Genomic DNA, 17743 nt, shown 5'->3' on the forward strand with positions numbered 1-17743 from the left:
AGATGGACATTACAGACGAGCACCATGGAGGTATTTGTATGTATTCATTTTGTAACAAATATGAAGTATGCAATCACTGAGCTCCAGGCGCTACATTAAATGGACCAACATTTTAGTCTCTAAAAAAGAACATAACTGAAATTAATCACAACCCTTAGTTGACATGAGGATGTAGAGAAATTTGAATTTTGAACTATCACTTTAAGCACATATTTTAATGTACTGTAAATATTTTAATTAAAAGAGATTACATTGATTTTAGATCAACCAATCAATTAATGAGATACTTAATTCAACACACACACATTAGTTGCCCTTTAAAAAACACTAACACTTAAACCTAACATAATTTTTAGCTTGAACAATATGTACTGCTAAAATAAAAGTATTTAAAATGTGAGCCAAACACACTGGACAAAGTATTAAAATTAAATTCACAACCATCCCTGGCACATAATCAACACATCCTTTCAACATTTAGAATCCCGGATCAGCGGCATTAGTCAGTATGAGTAAATCCACATTAATCCAAGGCAAAGACATTTTCTAAAATTGGGATTACTTGGGTTTGTGCGAACGTCTGCAGAGGAAACAGTGACTTTCAGCTGCAGAGTTTTCAAGCAAAAACACAATTGTGATATAAGAAATGACATGAAGATGTAAACCTGTGTTAGCAACAATTTAATGACCTCTACAGTTCTGTGTCTTCAATCGTATCGGATTCATCTAAGGTTTCTAGACGTCTCTTACAGGCATCTATTAGTTTCTTCCTCGGCCCTAGTGGGATGTGAATGCTATTAAGATCCCTGTCAGAGCAGAGCATTAGCGCCTCCAGGTCGATTTTCTCCCTCCGGAAGATGTTCATGAATTCACTGAGACCCTGCGAGGCTAGGAAGGTCTCCAGCGGACTGTTCTCCTGCTCCAAGTCCTCGTCCAGTGCGACGTCTGAATCCTCCCAAGGTAACTCTTGCATGTTCCTTTCCTGCAGGCTCAGGGCGCTGCCAATACTGACGTCATCCAAACTTGGCGAGTGTCGTGGCAAACGACCACGTAGACGAACATTTGGAGCTCGTCCAACAGGTTCGCTCCCTGCAACACTAGCCCCTTCACGTCCAATCGCAGACATACTTCCAGTCATGTAGTTCCTCCTAAACACCATGGTGCCGAGGCCAGGTCGCGTGAACAGGGAGTCCCGACCGGAGTCGGCACTGATCTCCGAATACGCCGCTTCATGGAGGCCTGGATCACTCATGGCACGAGAGATGGTGTCCACGTCGTCATCGACGTCCCTCGAGAACATGTCCCGGATATTTAGGCGAGAGTGCTCTTTGGAGTTGTTGTAAGTGCCCTGTTTCAGGAACATTACATCGTTTCCCAAGGTCAGTCCAGAAAGTGAGCGCACACTCTTCCTCCCATCCTCATAGATCTTGAACGTTCCATCCCCTTGCTTTTTCTTCTCCAGCTTCTTCTGGATTTTGGCCTTGCCCTTGGCGGTGGAGTGCAGGGTGGCCTAGGTGACAAATCAAGTCTGAATGTTTCAAACCACGCTTAAGCATAGGGGTACAGATAACTGACATTTCAAGAAGACACTCTATAAACTTTCACTGTTATGCTGATGACACCCAACTCTACTTGTCCATGAAGCCAGATGAAAGAAATCAGCTAACACAACTACAGTCCTGTATTACAGATATCTAGTCCTGGATGACCAAAAACTTCCTCCTACTGAACTCTGAAAAAACTGAGAATTACTAGTTGGTCCGCAACATCTCAGACAATCATTAACTAATGATCAAGCCTTACATAATGGACTTGCTCCTGCTGCTAGCACCACTGTAAATAATCTGGGTGTATGCTTTGACGAGGACTTGTCATTTAACTCACACATAAAACAAATCTCACGGACTGCTTACTTCAACCTTCGTAACATTTAAAAAATCAGGCACTTCCTTCCTTTAGATGCTGCTGAGAAGCTCATCCATGCTTTTGTAACCTCCAGGCTGGATTGTAACTCTCTTCTGTCAGGATGTTCTAAAAAGTCTCTCAGAACTCTTCAGCTCATTCAGAACTCTGCAGCTCGTGTCCTGACTAAGACTAAGAGGCGCGAACACATTTCCCCTGTACTGTCTTCCCTACATTGGCTTCCTGTAGAATTTAGAATACAATTTAAAATCCTTCTCCTAACCTATAAAGCCTTACATGGTCTAGCACCAACATACATTAAAGATTTAATCCAAACTTACCAACCCTCTAGGACCTTACAATCCTTAAACTCTGATCTATTAGTTATACCACAAATCTCTAAATGTAGATTTGGAGCCAGGGCCTTCAGTTTTCAAGCCCCTCTGCTGTGGAACCAACTGCCGGCTTCAGTCCGGAGGGCAGACACCCTCTCTATGTTTAAAAACAATCTTAAAACCTTACTTTTCGATAAAGCCTATAACTAACTTAACTGTTTATCTTTAGCTGCTATAACTAACTTAACTGTTTATACTGTCCTACAGGCTGAGAATGCTGGAGGAGTTTAAGACACCGAGCTCTCTATATCCTTCTTTTCTGCATTACATTCATCACCTGTGCAGTTTAAACCCACACCTTTTTATTTCTCTCCCGGAGCCCCAGGGCTCCACCTCCAGAGCTGCTGCTGATTCAGGATCTTCACCACGTCATCAGATCCCGAGTTCTCTCCAGCACCTCCATGGACTCTCCTACACTCTCCTCTTTTTTTCCTCACTATATCCTCCCTCACTCTTCTCCTTATCCATCTGTCTACCCCCCCATCCTTCCTCCCAGCCGGTCAAAGCAGGAGGCCGTCAACAATGAGTCAGGTTCTGCTCGAGGTTTCTGCCTTCTAAAAGGACGTTTTTCCTCGCCATAGCTCACTGTACAGTGTTTCGCTTCTTGCTCTTTGTTGAATTGCTGGGATCTGTTTTTCCTTAATCAACTATAGTCTTACTTCACCTGTATAGTGTCTTGAGATAACTTTGTTATGATAAGACACTTTAAATAAAATTCAAAAGAGTAAGCAAGCTGTCTGTGATTCCTCAGTCGTGTAAAAACAAAAAAAGTCCAGTTTTAATGCAGTAAGATCCAAGTGTGAAGATGAGAAAATACCTGCGAGTATGGCATGTTGGAGGTCACGGTGTTGAACTTGCGACTCAGAGTGCTCCCGCTGTTGTAGCTGGAGAAGCTCATTGCATCCATGTTATCTAAAGCTGCTGCGTCCTTGACAAATTTTCTCTCCATCCGTTCCCGGTGCTTCTTTTGGAGTTTTGCGCAGTCCTTGATGCGTCGCTCTGCCCAGCGAAAGGCTCGGTCCTTGAGTTTACTCACCAGTTTGGGGTTTAGGGTGATTTGCTTGGCAGCGATTGAGTCCAGGTAGCGTACGCAGTCCATGTGGCCCTTGGCAGCCGCCATGTCCAGAGGGGTATGGTAGTCATTGTCTAGACACCACACGTTGGCACCGAAGGACACCAGGAAGGAGAGGCAGTTCTGGTGGCCGTTAGCAGCTGCCATGTGAAGTGGTGTGTTGCCCCAGATGTCACACTTGTCCGGGTCGCCCCTGCAAGGCAAGTGGTTCCATATTGACAATGACAGTATTTTATGGCACTTGATGTATTGAGTTGATGAAATACATTTTCAACCAGGCTTCTTAGTTCAGCGCTCCCCTTTAAAAATGTGAATCTAGAAGTTCAAAACCACATTAAACTGACCCGAAAATTTCCAGAATTGAGGTCCCACCAAAACAAAGAAAAGCAAAACAAACTGACTGACTTTACTTGTAAATCACATGTTTAGGCCCGAGGGCCAAGTCATTTTATTTAGTCTTTTGGATGGGCGGTTCAACATCAAAGTAAATAAAAGTTCTTGTTGAAATTATAATACCTGTGTTTAGGCTAATATAAGTATCAGATTATTTATGTCAACAATCTTAAATAATCTCTACATTTTTTATTTCCAATAACTGTCAAAGGAAAGAAAGTGTTTTGTTGAGGAGGACAACACAGAGATCATTAAAACAAGGTGAGCATTCGATAAGAAAAATACAATATCACAATCTGACTCTTCCTCTTAAAATACATACATTTTTACACATCAGACTGTTAAACGATTGTGGCCCCTTGTGTGATTGAGTTCCCCTTTAGTAGATAGTCGACAAGCTGAAGACTATTAATTTAATATTATTCTGTGTATTAACAGACGGTGTGACAACAGATCGGACTGGTTAATGTTCTGCAGGTACAATTAGTCAAGTTTAGTGACTGGTATGGAAAAGACAGTGATTTAGTTCCATTAATAGCACATGTCATGTAGCGTGGTCATTAAGAGGTGAAGAGAAATGTTTACCTGAACAACGGTCCTTCTTAAAGGTTGACAACACAAAGTGATGGGAGAAGTTTTTGGATGTTTGTACCGGTGGTTTTACCTTGAATGCTAGGAGCAAATAAGCTACAACGTATGATAGTACTAACAAAGGCAGTAGTTTTTTGGGTAAACATCATGCTCCCCAATAATATGAAATATTTACTACATATACACTTCAAACTTATTTATTTAGTGTATGATGTAGTGAGATGTAACTCAATCGTATCCTGTGACTCACTGGTTTGTGTCGTCAAAGCAGTTGTAGGTAAAATTTTCTTTTACTTGTCAGTACTTATGAAACATCTCTTACCTAATGTGTTTACAAAAAAAATGATTAAAGTATAATGAAATTTAACAGATGCATTTTAAAAATTGTTACAAAATAATTTTTAAAAAATGGCCAGACATTTTTTTTTTTTTCAGTGGTGAGATCTGAAGGTATTTTGGGAAGGCAGACCTGCAGTCTAAGTTCTAGCCCTGTTCAATAATTGAAGTGCTGCCGGTTAAACATGACAGAGGTGACTCTGCATTATTTATCCTCACACACACTCCTATTTTTCGCAGACACCCGCAAACACAGCGACCAGGTTCCGCAGGGTCATCAGTAGGACCAATAAAAAGTAAGGTGCAGTCATTACTAACCCCTAACCCTAGAACAAGCCACCAATAATAACCCGATCTTTTGCAACCATAGAGGGATATTTTTGGACCCGTTAAAGTAAACATTAGTGCTGATTCAAATCCATAACATGGAATACCAGAGGGTTTCTAGTTTGAAACTAAATCAGGGAAATCCCTGAAGAAGGATTTAACTTTGGGACGACATGCAACACAAAACACTATCATACTAACCTTGCTTTATTCATTATACATTTGGAGACAATGTAATGTTGCTTGTTTTGATTTCCGTCTTTATAAAAGTGTTAAAATGTATTTCAGAATATTGTTATTGGTGAATGATAGAAAGCAGTGTATGGATGCTGAGGTGTAAGAGATCTGACTGCATAGTGCCCTATTAACAGTATAACTCATCGTAATATATATGACACCAATTCTACAACAGTGACCTTTACTGGAGTCTAATGCGCCTGTATCAATTTCTTCACGCTTGATAAAGCTTCACTTGACCGATAAAGTTCTGAATATTCACGCCAAATGTGTTTTCAAGATGGATGGATAACAACTGAAGCACTGGATTATTGGTGTGATCCAAACCACTGACTTGGTGGTTTGTTATGTCTCATGTTCATCACAGAAGGAGACACTATGAATGAATAGGTGAAATTTTTCCAGGTACATTTGTAATTGTGTCGTGATACCACATGAATCAATGAACCTCTATACGTGACGTGAGGCTGCACCAGTCTCTGCTCTGACCTTTTGAAGAGGTTGTAAAAAAATCAGCTTCTGAATTGACATTTCACTTCTAATCTTGAGCGTAATAATCTCGTCAGTCGGGACCAATGAAATGTCCAGAGACATTTAGTTTGGATCGCTTCATTGATTCATCTAAAAGAGCACGATATTAAAGTGTTTTATGACAAATTAGAAGCTTTTAAAACGTCATAACAGGAGATTCATCACTCTTTAGTTGTAGTTTTTATTTGTACGCATGTGGATCTTTTATTAGCTCAAGAATTTGTGATAGAAAATGAGTCATAAATATTCAAATTGTTCTTCTTTAAAAGTAAAATGAAGCATGCCATAATGATTTATAGTTAGGGTTAATAAAAACAGTAGAGAATACTTAAAAGTAAAACTTCATGCGCTGACAACAATGTTTCAAAATTCTTGAGTCCTCTAGAAGTTTATTTTATTCTATTTTTTTCAGATGCATTTGGACTTTGGCGGACTCACCCTCTCCCCACGATGAGCCGCAGCGCCTCCAGGTTCCCGTGGTACGAGGCCCAGAGGGTCGGCGTCATCCCATCTTCATCCGGGGCGTTCAGCTCCTTCCTGGTGGCCTCCCTCAGGACGTCCAGGTAGCCGTCCCGGGCCGCCCGGTGGTACCGGTCGTTCATGGCTGCTGGAGCCGCTCTCTCACACACGGTTCCGTTCCATTCTCTCCGCGGTAGGAACTCTTGTGGGTTCGATCCCGGACGAACTAAAATGCTTCGAGGCGCGAATTCAAGCAGGTGCTCGGTTGCTAGGAGACGAGGGCTAGGACGATAAGTCCCGCCCCTTCCAGGAAAACGTTCAGGATGACGTCATGTGACAAGATGTAAATATTGAAAGGGAAATTAAAGAAACTCGAGAAAATTAATTTAATTTATTTCAACTTTATTTTATAAATATTATTTAACCAGGAATCATTTAGTTTTAAACATAAAAACATTTTTGGCAAATCACATTAGAATCACCAGCAGTTCTGTAACAGGACTGTTATGTGCATGCACTGGTTAAATATATCTTCATCTGAAATATTCTTTAAGGTGACTACAGGGACGAAGGTGTGAATGTTTTGAAGGCGTTTTTCCCTAAATAAGTTTGCAAATAAAAAGTGAAAAATCCAAGATAAGTAAGTAAGTAAGTCATTTTTATTTTCATAGCGCTTTTCCAGACCAGGGTCACAAGGCGCTTAAACAATCAAAACAATATTCAATAAAGTATATACTTTAAAGGTCAAGATAAAACTGATAACACAACAGGAGTTCCAGAAAATCAAGGAAAAGCCTGAACAAATAAAAACGTCTTAAGATGTTTCTTGAAGGAGTCAGTAGATCATCAAACACAGAGAGAGAGAAAGATCGTTCTAAAGCTTAGGAGCAACAGTCTGGAAGGATTTCTGTCCTTTGGTCCGGAAGCGTGTGCGAGGAACCATCAGTAGATTCTGATCCACAGACCTCAGAGCCCGAACTGGGGTGTAAGGCTGGATCAGATCAGTGATGTAAGGAGGAGCCTGACTATGAATAGATCTGAAAGTAAGAACCAGAATTTTAAAGTTGATCCTGAAAGAAACTGGAAGGCATAATCTCCTCTTGCTTGTGTCTACTTCAGGTACTCCGGTTTCTTCCCAGGGTTCAAATACATAGGGAGGTTAATTAATAACTTAAAACTGCTCATGGACGTATGGATGAGGCCATGAAGGTCACTTATAGGAGACATTGAACACTGTGATATCACAGGCAGTGTTTATTGATAGAATAGTTTTTCAAACAATGTTTGTCTGCACAGACCAGGAAAAGACAGACTGGGAATTCAACCGCTCGTTTTCCTTCTTTAGTGTCAACCACACTATTTCCATTCTGCTCTTCTAAATCCTCTGGATCTCAAACAGTTTAATATCCGTGTCGTACCAGATGGGCGGGTCCACATTTCTGAGGTGGCGAGAAATAGAGGGTAAATCAAGAATAAAAGTTAAGGTCATAGTTTTGGTTGAAAATCTCACCGCAAATAGATGATACCCCACATGTATGTGCGGAACCACATGGATGTGCCCGCGTTGGACTGATACTTCCTGATGAGGATGGGATGCGGGACAGGAAGAAGACCCACTAGAGTTCCGTGTTGAAGGAACCTTAAGATCTCAGATTCATCCGTCAAACCCCTGAAGAATACATGAAAATGTTATGAACAAGCTTAACCTGAGCACACATAACTATAGATATTTACCCTTTGGATTATTTCCGATATATTTTAAATTATAATAATGAAATGTGCTGACACATTAGTAGCCATGTTTAATCTGCTGTGAGCTAAATAAAGCCTTCAAAGTAGCACCAAGAAAACTCTTCAGATCAAACATTGGTGAACGTTTTATCCCTAAACCTGTTTGTTTTTAATCTTAAACAAAACAATGACTACTCAGTTCGAATTAACAGCCACAACCAAACATTCGCTCACTTGTCGATGCATATTTTCTCCACTTGAGGAACCAGAACCTGCAGCAGACGCATGATGGTTTGGAGAGGAAGTTTTACCTTCCAGGACAAAACCTGATCACATGCAGAAGAAAAATTGGTTATTTATATGCTTATGTATTATGTATTTGTACAGTACTCATGAAGTTAGAGTTAAACTACCAACCAGATCATGTATGTATATGATGATGTGATTTATTTATGGTATAATCGTTGCTAATTTTATTTTGTACTTAAGAAGTAATTCCCACCTTAATATAACTGTTGTTTTCTTAATTAAAGGACTTTATCTTCCATTTTCATTAAATCAAAGATATTCCTTTATATTAGGCAAGTGATGAAGTTATGTTTTTAAGTGCATTATTACATATCTTAAAATACATGTAAATGGAGTAAAATATTATTTCATAATCCCCTTCCTATAATGTCATTGTACAGAAACACTTTTTCATTTACTAATTCGAAGTCATTTTTCTTCTTTAAATTAATAATTAAATTCATTTCCCACCCCTATACTAGGTCTTCTTCTTCAATTCAACCCCTGACAACTTTCCCAGAATGTCACGTGGCCCCCCAGAAGAGCACATTTACCCAGTCTGGAGTCGGAGTCCAGGATGAAGACGACACGCTCGATAAGCGACTTCTTACAGATTCAGTATGGCTGACCTTCACAATGGAAAAAAAACATCCATTAAAAAAAACAAATAAGAAATATTCTTTCTGTTCTGCGAAATACAAAGCACGCCTGTTGTCATACCTCCAGGTCTCGCTCCGAGTTAGACTCTGTGTCACTTCCTGCCGCGATTGTGCTGCTGTTGAGCTGTGGAGACTGAGGAACTGCCACCAGAGTACCATCCTCGCTCACCCGAGACTTCTCGGTGATCTTGTCCAGCCCTGAAGAAAAGAGTGTTATTCGGCAGCCAAGGCTTGTGTTTGCTCGTGTTCCACAGATCTAATGGAAATGATTGTTAAAAAAAACCAAAAAGTTTCACCCGGCGTAGCTTCTAAACTGGCCTTGAGCGTCCCCGGCTCTGCACGCCCTGCTCGTCTGCTGCCCTCCAAAGATTCTGTGTCTGTGGAGTTGGTTCTGGAGAAGCCAGACTTTTTGTTTCTCTGAAGAGCCTTCTGGATTGCGGCACTCTCAGCCGGCAGGTTGGCCAGCTGGTGGAAGACGGTCCGTTTGCGGATCATGGTGTAGACGAGGTTACTGTTTCCTGTGAGAAGATGAAGATGTTAACGTCCGCTGAAGCTTCTAATGGTTGGACTTTCTCACCGTCAAACTGGTACTGGATGATGTTGTTAAAGACCTCCAGCAGGAAGAAGACAAGGTGGTGGTTCTTGACACTGGAGAAGAGGAACCACTGCGAGGAGAACGCCTCCAGCAGGTGTAGAAGCTTACTGGCTGCCACCATCGTCAGACTCTTCAGGTATGGAGAAACTGGAAAAGGTCAAATCAGTGACAAACTGATCCAGCTTTTTTATTTTTACTAACAACCACAAGAGGGAGACATTACTCACTGGCGCCTCAAAACATGACATCATTTCTGACAACAAAACATTCACAAGTTTATTATAAAAAAGGAAAGGGAAAATAGATAAGAATCACCACTTAACAAACTGGGCAATCTGCACTGATTATTGACCTTGTAATTATTCTAGTTCTAGATTTTTAGCCAAATAACTTACAATAACATCACTTTAAAGTCACACCTCAAAACATGTGACTAAGAAAAAGATGTTGACAAATATATTGAATATGTTAATGCAGTCGTTGTAAGAAAAAAAAAATCCTATCTTGGATGCTAATAGTAAGATAAACAATAGACTACAGGCAGACACTGTTGGTTAAAACAATGGAAATGTTGCTTCACACCTACTCTCTTCTAGTCCGATACAGAACAGTTTTAAATTAATTTATCTCAGGAACAAAGTCAGATGCCATTAGAGAAAGATTAAAATTAAATTAAATTAGCTGATGCTAGAGCTAGATTACACACACACAGAGCCTGGACTGTTATCAGTGTCATTATAAATGTTTACAAACAACAACCTGGGGCCTCATGTACTCAGAGGTCGTAGGTGAAAAAAACTTGCAGACATAACTTTCCACGTCAAAGTTCATATGTATCAATAATGAAAAGAGTGTTCAAAAGGTCGGACATGGTGGCGTTCGTCCTTATTTACTGCCTCACTAGTCATGTAGTTCCATTAACGATCAATATTGATCACAAAATTAACACACAAAGGTGTTTGTAGTAACAAGAGTGAATAAGAACTCGCGTGTGTGTTGAAGCTCGGACGATCGACCATCCTCATAACATCATCAATCCTCAGCTCTTTCAGTAGTAGTAGTTACTGATTTACAGTTTAATTCTTGTTAAACCCCATTTAAGATGTTTCAAATAACCCCCTGATCGTCTCTGTATTCGCGTTAATAACTGTGTATGTAACACATAAATATTCATACCATACTAATTTAGATTAAAGTATGTGATCCATGTCAGAAATTTTTAAAATGAACGAATATAAACTGTTAATTTCATTTGTTTTTTCTGATCGTCGAGAGAAAAATTACGGACTTGGGTTCATTCAAATATGTAAATAAGGCTGGGAGGAATTCCACATTGTTTGGATGCACAAAGGAAAAGTCCTTTCATTTGTGTGCACACGCAGATTTATACATCTGAATATATTTGTACCTGCAACATTTTATGGATTTGAGCGTCAGACCATATTTAGTAGAAGATCCACAAACGTATTTGTACATGAGGCCCCTGGATCTTAACCATTATATGTCATATCTAGTGCCACCTACTGTTGACAATGATGGTGAGCAGACAGTCGAAGAGAGCATGAAGGCGCTGGTGACCACCGGTGATGAGCTTGTGGAAAACCTTAAAGGCACAATTCATTTTAAAAAAAATGTACCAATTAGGAATGAATTTTTGTTTTAACAATCAAGCGTTTTACAGCTTAGTTTTATAAACTTACTTGATGGTTAAATAACAATTTTCTTTACATCTATACACAGTCTATATGATATGTTGCTCAGTATTTCCTGAAAATGAAAGAAGATGTCTGCAGTTCTCACCACAACCAGCAGGTCGGCGTGCGTCCCAACAAAAACCGGAATGTCCATGGGAACACGCAGCGTGTACGGTTTGTTTAATCGAACCCCAAAGTTCCTCTCACCACTGAGCAGCAGCAGAATAAAGACGCCGATGTGCACGAGGCCGACACGAGCTGCCGAGAGTGGTGATGGTGACGACGATGATGAAGATGACTGCACTGCATATACTCTCTTTGACCGGGACTCACACTGATCTGCTCGAGCGTCGTTCAGATAGAAGAGGATGGGAACTAAGACGTCCAGGACGTCGCTACTCTTCAGCACGAAGAACAAGAATTTCTGCACAAACACAAACAAATGGCTCAGTAAAATGGAAATTGTTTCTTGTCGTGTCTGAAGTTGAAGAAAACCTTGTTGAAGTCGCAGAACCTCCAGAAGAGGATGAGCAGCTCCTGGTGGAAGTGGATCTTCTTGGCGGAGTGAGGCAGGTACGTCTGGACGAGCGGGTTGTTGAGCAGGCGGGTCAGACCTTTCAGGACGAAGCAGAAGTCCTGAAAGAGAGACGAACTTTAACCTCAACTCACGGAAGGTTGAAGGTGTCAACGTGAGCTACCTCTTCTCTGTGGATCCTCGACAGATAATTCACAAACAGGTTTTCTGGACCTGAAGGCTGAACAGATTAAATGAATGAGTTGTTTCAGTCTTTGAAGAGAAGATTGAGTTGATTTTTTCATTTTCTCACTCACTTCCGGCTCCTCCACGGCAGAGGACGTGGAAGCTCCGTCCGGCTGTGGTACAGCATCAGCACCTGGCGAGATGTTGTTCTCCAGGGTAACGATGAGGAGCTGGGCCGCCTGCCCCACCAGCTGCTCACGCTGATCCGAGAACAGCAAGTGGTTGTAGGGGAACCCAAAACCCACCGGGTCGTAGGCACAGACCACGTTGAGCAGGGACGTGAAGAGAGGCAGCGCGTGTCTGTCGAGGATCAGAAAGTCAGTGAGACGGGAGGAAATATCATGAACAGGTCGGTAACCATGGAGATACACAAGATCAGTGTCCTTCACCTGTTCTCCGAGGAGCAGAAGAAGTCGACCCAGGGGTTGTTGGTTTGACTCCCAGTAGAAGGAGGGAGGTACATGGCCTCAGAGAAGCAGGTGAGCAGCAACTTCAGCAGCTCGGTTCTGGATGATCAAGTCATATAAACAAGTTCATCTTTAATTGAAGTTTCATCATTACAATTTTTTTTAATTGCAAATTAAAACTTTAAACATAATAGCAAAATATAATAAAAGATCATGAAGAAAATATACAAAACGAAGAAACTGACTTCACTTCCACGATGGAGAGACTCACCTGTTCAGGTCGTGCATGTAGTTTGGTGGAGTCGACTGAGCAAAACCAACTCCAGACTCCCAGATGTACTCGCAGCTGTCCAGAGAGTGAATCTCCTCAGTCTGGTCCTGATCGACACACACACACACACACACACACACACACACACACAACTTGACATATTAAAACATATTTTAGCCTCTTACGTGAACCAACACTAAAAGTGTTTTTGTTCTGAAAACCTTCAGAGAAGAATTATGCAGATCATATTAAGTGGATGCTGGTTCCACTATAGATTGTATAAGTGGAAGGTTCCCAGTGAGGGGGTCGACTACTCTATTATTTTAAATGTATAAATATCTCAAAATAAAAATGGGAAAACTATGATACCAATTGAATTTAGCAATAGCATTCAGGTAACATCGTGGAAGGCTCATGGAACCTTAAAAAAGAAGCTTGTGTGTTTACATTTTTTTTAAATTATAGTTAATTCCAATTACAAAATATATCACAGAAGGTTTTGACATGTTATTAGGTTCACACTGGAGTACCTGGAGGAGACTGATTTAAGAAGGAATACGTTTCATATAATTCATACCATGGTTTGTTGTTGTCAAATTTCAGTCCAGATCATATTTGAATGAACTCAAACAAACTCCAGTCAGGAGTCATAACTTCTTCCCACGATTTTAAAAGCTAAAGGCTTTGTGAACTCAACATGTGAGCGAATGTTAAAATGTTTGATCAGAGACAAACAGCAGGTTCTTGTTTGTGCAACGGCCTGAAAAACTGGTGGCACACAATCCCTAAACTAGTTACTCATTCGCTCGCTTTAGGTGACAACACACAGCTTGATAGCGCCCCCTGCAGTATTACAAATTGTCCATTTATTATTTATGATCTTCAATGTCATTCTTTTCCTTTTAGATATTGGCTGCATTTGAAAATTCTATTAATTTAATTGTATTTAATGTGTTATTTAATTGTAAGAAGGGGAAGACACACAACAGTTTTAATAACACTATATAAGAGAAGAGAAAAACAAGTCCCAGGAAATCAAAATGAGTGACAGTGGTGAGGAAAACTACCTTTGAGTAGAACCAGACTGCTGTGTTAAGTATGGTTTGGTTTTAAAAGCTGTATAGAACAACGTTTGTAATGTTATTTAATTTAACATACAAATCCTCGAAGATTTCTTTATCTCTTACATTTCTTTATTTCTGCTTGATTCTTCTAGGCATTCTGGTTTCTCCAAAAAAACATATTTGTACTGTGAGGTCAGACTCACATTATTCTTCTTGTGACTGTTGACGGTGAACTCCGGACAGAACAGCAGGTCGGCGACAGCGAGCAGCAGCGACTCAGCGAGAGGACTAGATTCTTCATCATCCAGGTCGTCGTCACGCCGCTGGAAGACGACAGCAGTGACAGATAAATTAGACTTTAGATTGTAAGAACACACCGGACCATCACATGTTTTGAACTCAAATACATTCTAAGAATATTGTGCAATAACATTAAAAATCAAATGTAAAATTACTTAACAATTAGTACAAGGTTGTAAAAATAATGAATACATTAAAAAAAATAATTAGCTCCTTTAATGTATATTTAATGTAAATGCCTGACAGCAAAAATGTACATGTTCAACTTCTACATCAATCTAAAAATAAATATTGTAAGTTTATATGTAAAGTTATTATAAGTTGAAGTGATATAATCACAGTTATGATGAAACATTTTTTACTTATGGAATATTCGTACCTCAAACTTAAAAAAGTAATTTGTATAAATAATAAAGTTTGCTTGAATCGGGCGAGACGAAACACAAAATAATATTCATTAAATGTGTTTATTGACCCAATTCTTCTTAGGTTTCAAAAAAAGAAAACGTGACCAACAAATGAATCCTGATCCTGGTTACCAAATACTCAAGTTAGATGTAAATCACAAGTATATGAATCTCAAAATAAAACATTGTAGTGACCATATGTGAAGAGGTCCAAAAAAGCTCAGAGACTGAATTAGGAGAAAATGACCGAGAGCTTTTCCTCAGTAATTTAATCCTCATGAGGAGATGGAGGACAGAGAGAGGGGGGGGACAATGTGAGCAGTGTTTTGTCACACACACACATGCACAGAGTTAACCGTGCAACAGAAGCAGCAAGAGGTGGCTTGAAACATGAATTAAAACTTTCATTTCACATGTGATTAAAAGTAAAACACCATGTGTGGGATCTTACCTTGCCTCTGCCAGCTCCAGGCACGGTGGACCAGAAGAACCCTCTCCAGTCGGCGTCCTCGAAGATGTACGGCAGGATCCTGGTCAGCAGTCGGCAGCAATTGAGGACAACCTGGCGCTCGTTGTCTGACGGGCAACCGGAGTCAGCGCCACAGACCAAACGCTCCACCGCCTGAGACACAAGAGTGATTGTTGTGATGGGAACAAATAAGAAGGTGATGCTTGTATAGGGGTTTCATTGCACAAGTCAAGCTCCAGCTCCTCATCTACTGGATTAAAATGACCTTTGACTTTTACAAACACTGGTGCATTTAATAGCCAGACGCAGCGTGAGAACAACAAACGACAACATTCCTTCCACTTCGACTCAAATCTAACCAGGACGGAAACTTCTCGTCGCCTTGGTTACCTGCGTCTTTAGCAGCGTGACAAAAGAAGGAAGTCAACATGAGAGGGAAAATTGAAGATCAACCGCCTTTGCTTTAGACAGAAGGTTTTTAAGACTTTTTTTATATTGTATGTTGAATGCTATTTAGGATTAATGATGATGAGAGATTAAACAAAATAGAGTGAGAAATTCAGGAAGACAAAATAAAAAATAATTTGTGAGAACCAAGGCGTCAACAAACTTTTTCCTGTGAGGGCCACATAACTGCCTTCTCTGATGTTGGGACGGGTCAGTTTGTAACAGAGAAAGAAAAAAAGTGAAACAACAGAAAACATGCAGTCTTTGTTTTATATTTAGCTACTCTAACAATAATTGACCCCCTAAAATTAGAGGTTCCTATATTCTGTGACGCACTGTATATATATATATATATATATATATATATATATATATAAAAATCGAAATGCCTCTCCGGTATTGTTCAGGGGGCCGGGCCAAATGTGGAGGAGTGCTGTATCCAGCCCGAGGGCTATAGCTTAGTGAACAATGCTTTAACCTCTAAAGTACACAACTGATATTAAATTGTTGACATTACATTATGTTCCCAGACAACAAACACATTCACACCGTGACAGTATTCAGTACTATAGGAACGTCTGACAGTCATTTCTCTTCAGAAATAGTGGGAGTTAAAAGCTGCAGATGCGAGGGAAAGTTTGTAGTTAAAAAAAAAAGGCAGAAGAATAAAGAAATAAGTAAATCAATTAAAATTAAAAGCCATATATTTCTTGGGGATCAAAAATGATGATTCACGAAAGCATTCACATGATTGCAATAAATACAGATATGATGTATAAATACAAAGTTTATGATGTGATGCTAGGAACTGACCTTGTAGCAGAGTGTTGCCAGGTTGGACGGGGACTCCTCCCTCACCGCTCGGATCTCAGCTGCTGGCACCAGAGTGAAAATGTCGTGGACACTAGTGGACGTGTCGGCCCAGAACTGGTCCCAGAAAACATCATCTCCTGCTTCAACTGGCTGAAAATACACACCACACTTAATTTGATTTTTTTTTTGACAGGTGTGTTGTTGGAAAGAAGCCAAACAATTTTGAAATCTGTGTTCATTTATAATACAATTCGACTCCTGTCGAATAACTTATTCTCTTGGAAAAGTTAAAGTTGTGTCAAAACCAATGTGTTGATCATTTACAATTGGATTGTGGCTTTAGTTGTATTCAAGCTCAATTCTATTTTACATGTAGCAGAACATTTCTGTTTTAGGGAAAATACAACGAAAACCACGTAATTTAGAGATTATAGAGTATAGACCTGTTTAATCGACCCATATTGATGACGTATTCACGGAACAATAATTCAAGGCAAAACAATAACAAGAATTTTAAATGAGAAAAAACTAAAACATATACAACTGAAAAAAGCTAATCATTTGAAAATATCGTATCAACCGATCCGGAATTATTTAGTGACGTTGCGTGTTTTCGTGTCGCCATCTGGAACCTAAACTTCAATTTTAAAGTCACAAATATTTGCTTACTTCCAGTTAAGTTCTTTAAATGTGGCGCCATACCTGGGTTTTAGTTGTCAGCTGAATTACCGCTTTTCGGAAGTGGAGTTTTGTTTCGGAGTTCCCCATTTTTGATCGCAGTAGGTGCGTGGATCTCCGTGGGGATGAAGACCTGACATCCACCGAGTCCCGCTGCAGGAGGAGGCGTTCAGGGGCAGTGGGTCATTCCGGCAATACCTTTTGAGTTAGGTCTAAAACCACTACTTTGTGCTACTTTGTGCTTTTGTAAATTCAGGCACATAGAAGTGTTGAAGTGCAGATATTCACGCCTTCTAGTTTGTAATTAAATAATGTTTGTTCGTTGCAATTTTATGCAACTTTTAGACATTTATGTTGTTTTACTCTTTGCATGAATGTGTATTGTAAACTACTGTATTTAATGTCAATTATGAATCATTTAAATGTACTGGGTGGTATTTACTGGTCAGTCATTGAGACATGTATAAAAAAATATATACATATGTATACATACATATGTATATAATCAGTGTTGAAGCGCTATGTCTGGATAGATAATTCGGATGGTCTTTAAACGCATCATCGCCAGAACAGGATCTTGACGAAGTAACTTCCTGAAACAAAAAAGTAAATATTTGTTTTGGTTCGCATCACTCGCTAAATGCATTGTATTAGCTAAATTTATTCACAGATTCATGTTATTTCTTGTAACTTAACTTAATCTCATACGTCCCAGATCATACGAAATATTGATAGTATTAAGCAGGAGGTCACGAATCAAGCGCTTTCTTCACCAGGCCAGTAAACATGTGGTCGAACAACAGTGACACCTCGTGGTGTTTTTAAGTAGTGGTGCTCGTCTGTACATATCATGTGATGTTCTAAAGGTGTTTTATTTAATCAATAATGTACTTAAGCTCGTATAGATAATACAAACA

At 39.8% G+C, this 17743-nt stretch overlaps 2 protein-coding genes across 2 annotated transcripts; both read right to left on the bottom strand.

Annotated features, from left to right (window-relative positions):
- Nucleotides 1-691: 691 nt before the first annotated feature.
- ush1gb (Usher syndrome 1Gb (autosomal recessive)) lies at nt 692-6413 on the bottom strand. The gene is made up of 3 exons (XM_087783952.1): nt 6223-6413; nt 3115-3562; nt 692-1510 (listed from the first exon to the last, which is right to left on the bottom strand). Exons 1-3 carry the CDS (start codon nt 6384-6386, stop codon nt 692-694), a joined length of 1431 nt encoding a protein of 476 aa, XP_087640078.1. The 5' UTR covers nt 6387-6413.
- Nucleotides 6414-6880: 467 nt separating this feature from the next.
- On the bottom strand, nt 6881-16977 carry hid1b (HID1 domain containing b). The gene is made up of 19 exons (XM_087783965.1): nt 16851-16977; nt 16149-16298; nt 14871-15041; nt 13916-14035; nt 12649-12755; nt 12360-12476; nt 12042-12270; nt 11909-11965; nt 11706-11846; nt 11544-11634; nt 11317-11468; nt 11041-11119; nt 9499-9663; nt 9218-9439; nt 8983-9119; nt 8817-8891; nt 8209-8300; nt 7754-7912; nt 6881-7682 (listed from the first exon to the last, which is right to left on the bottom strand). Exons 1-19 carry the CDS (start codon nt 16914-16916, stop codon nt 7619-7621), a joined length of 2394 nt encoding a protein of 797 aa, XP_087640091.1. The 5' UTR covers nt 16917-16977; the 3' UTR covers nt 6881-7618.
- Nucleotides 16978-17743: the final 766 nt, after the last annotated feature.

This window comes from Callionymus lyra, chromosome 2 (assembly GCF_982586985.1).
Source record: "Callionymus lyra chromosome 2, fCalLyr1.hap1.1, whole genome shotgun sequence".
Taxonomy (NCBI): Eukaryota; Metazoa; Chordata; class Actinopteri; order Syngnathiformes; family Callionymidae; genus Callionymus; species Callionymus lyra.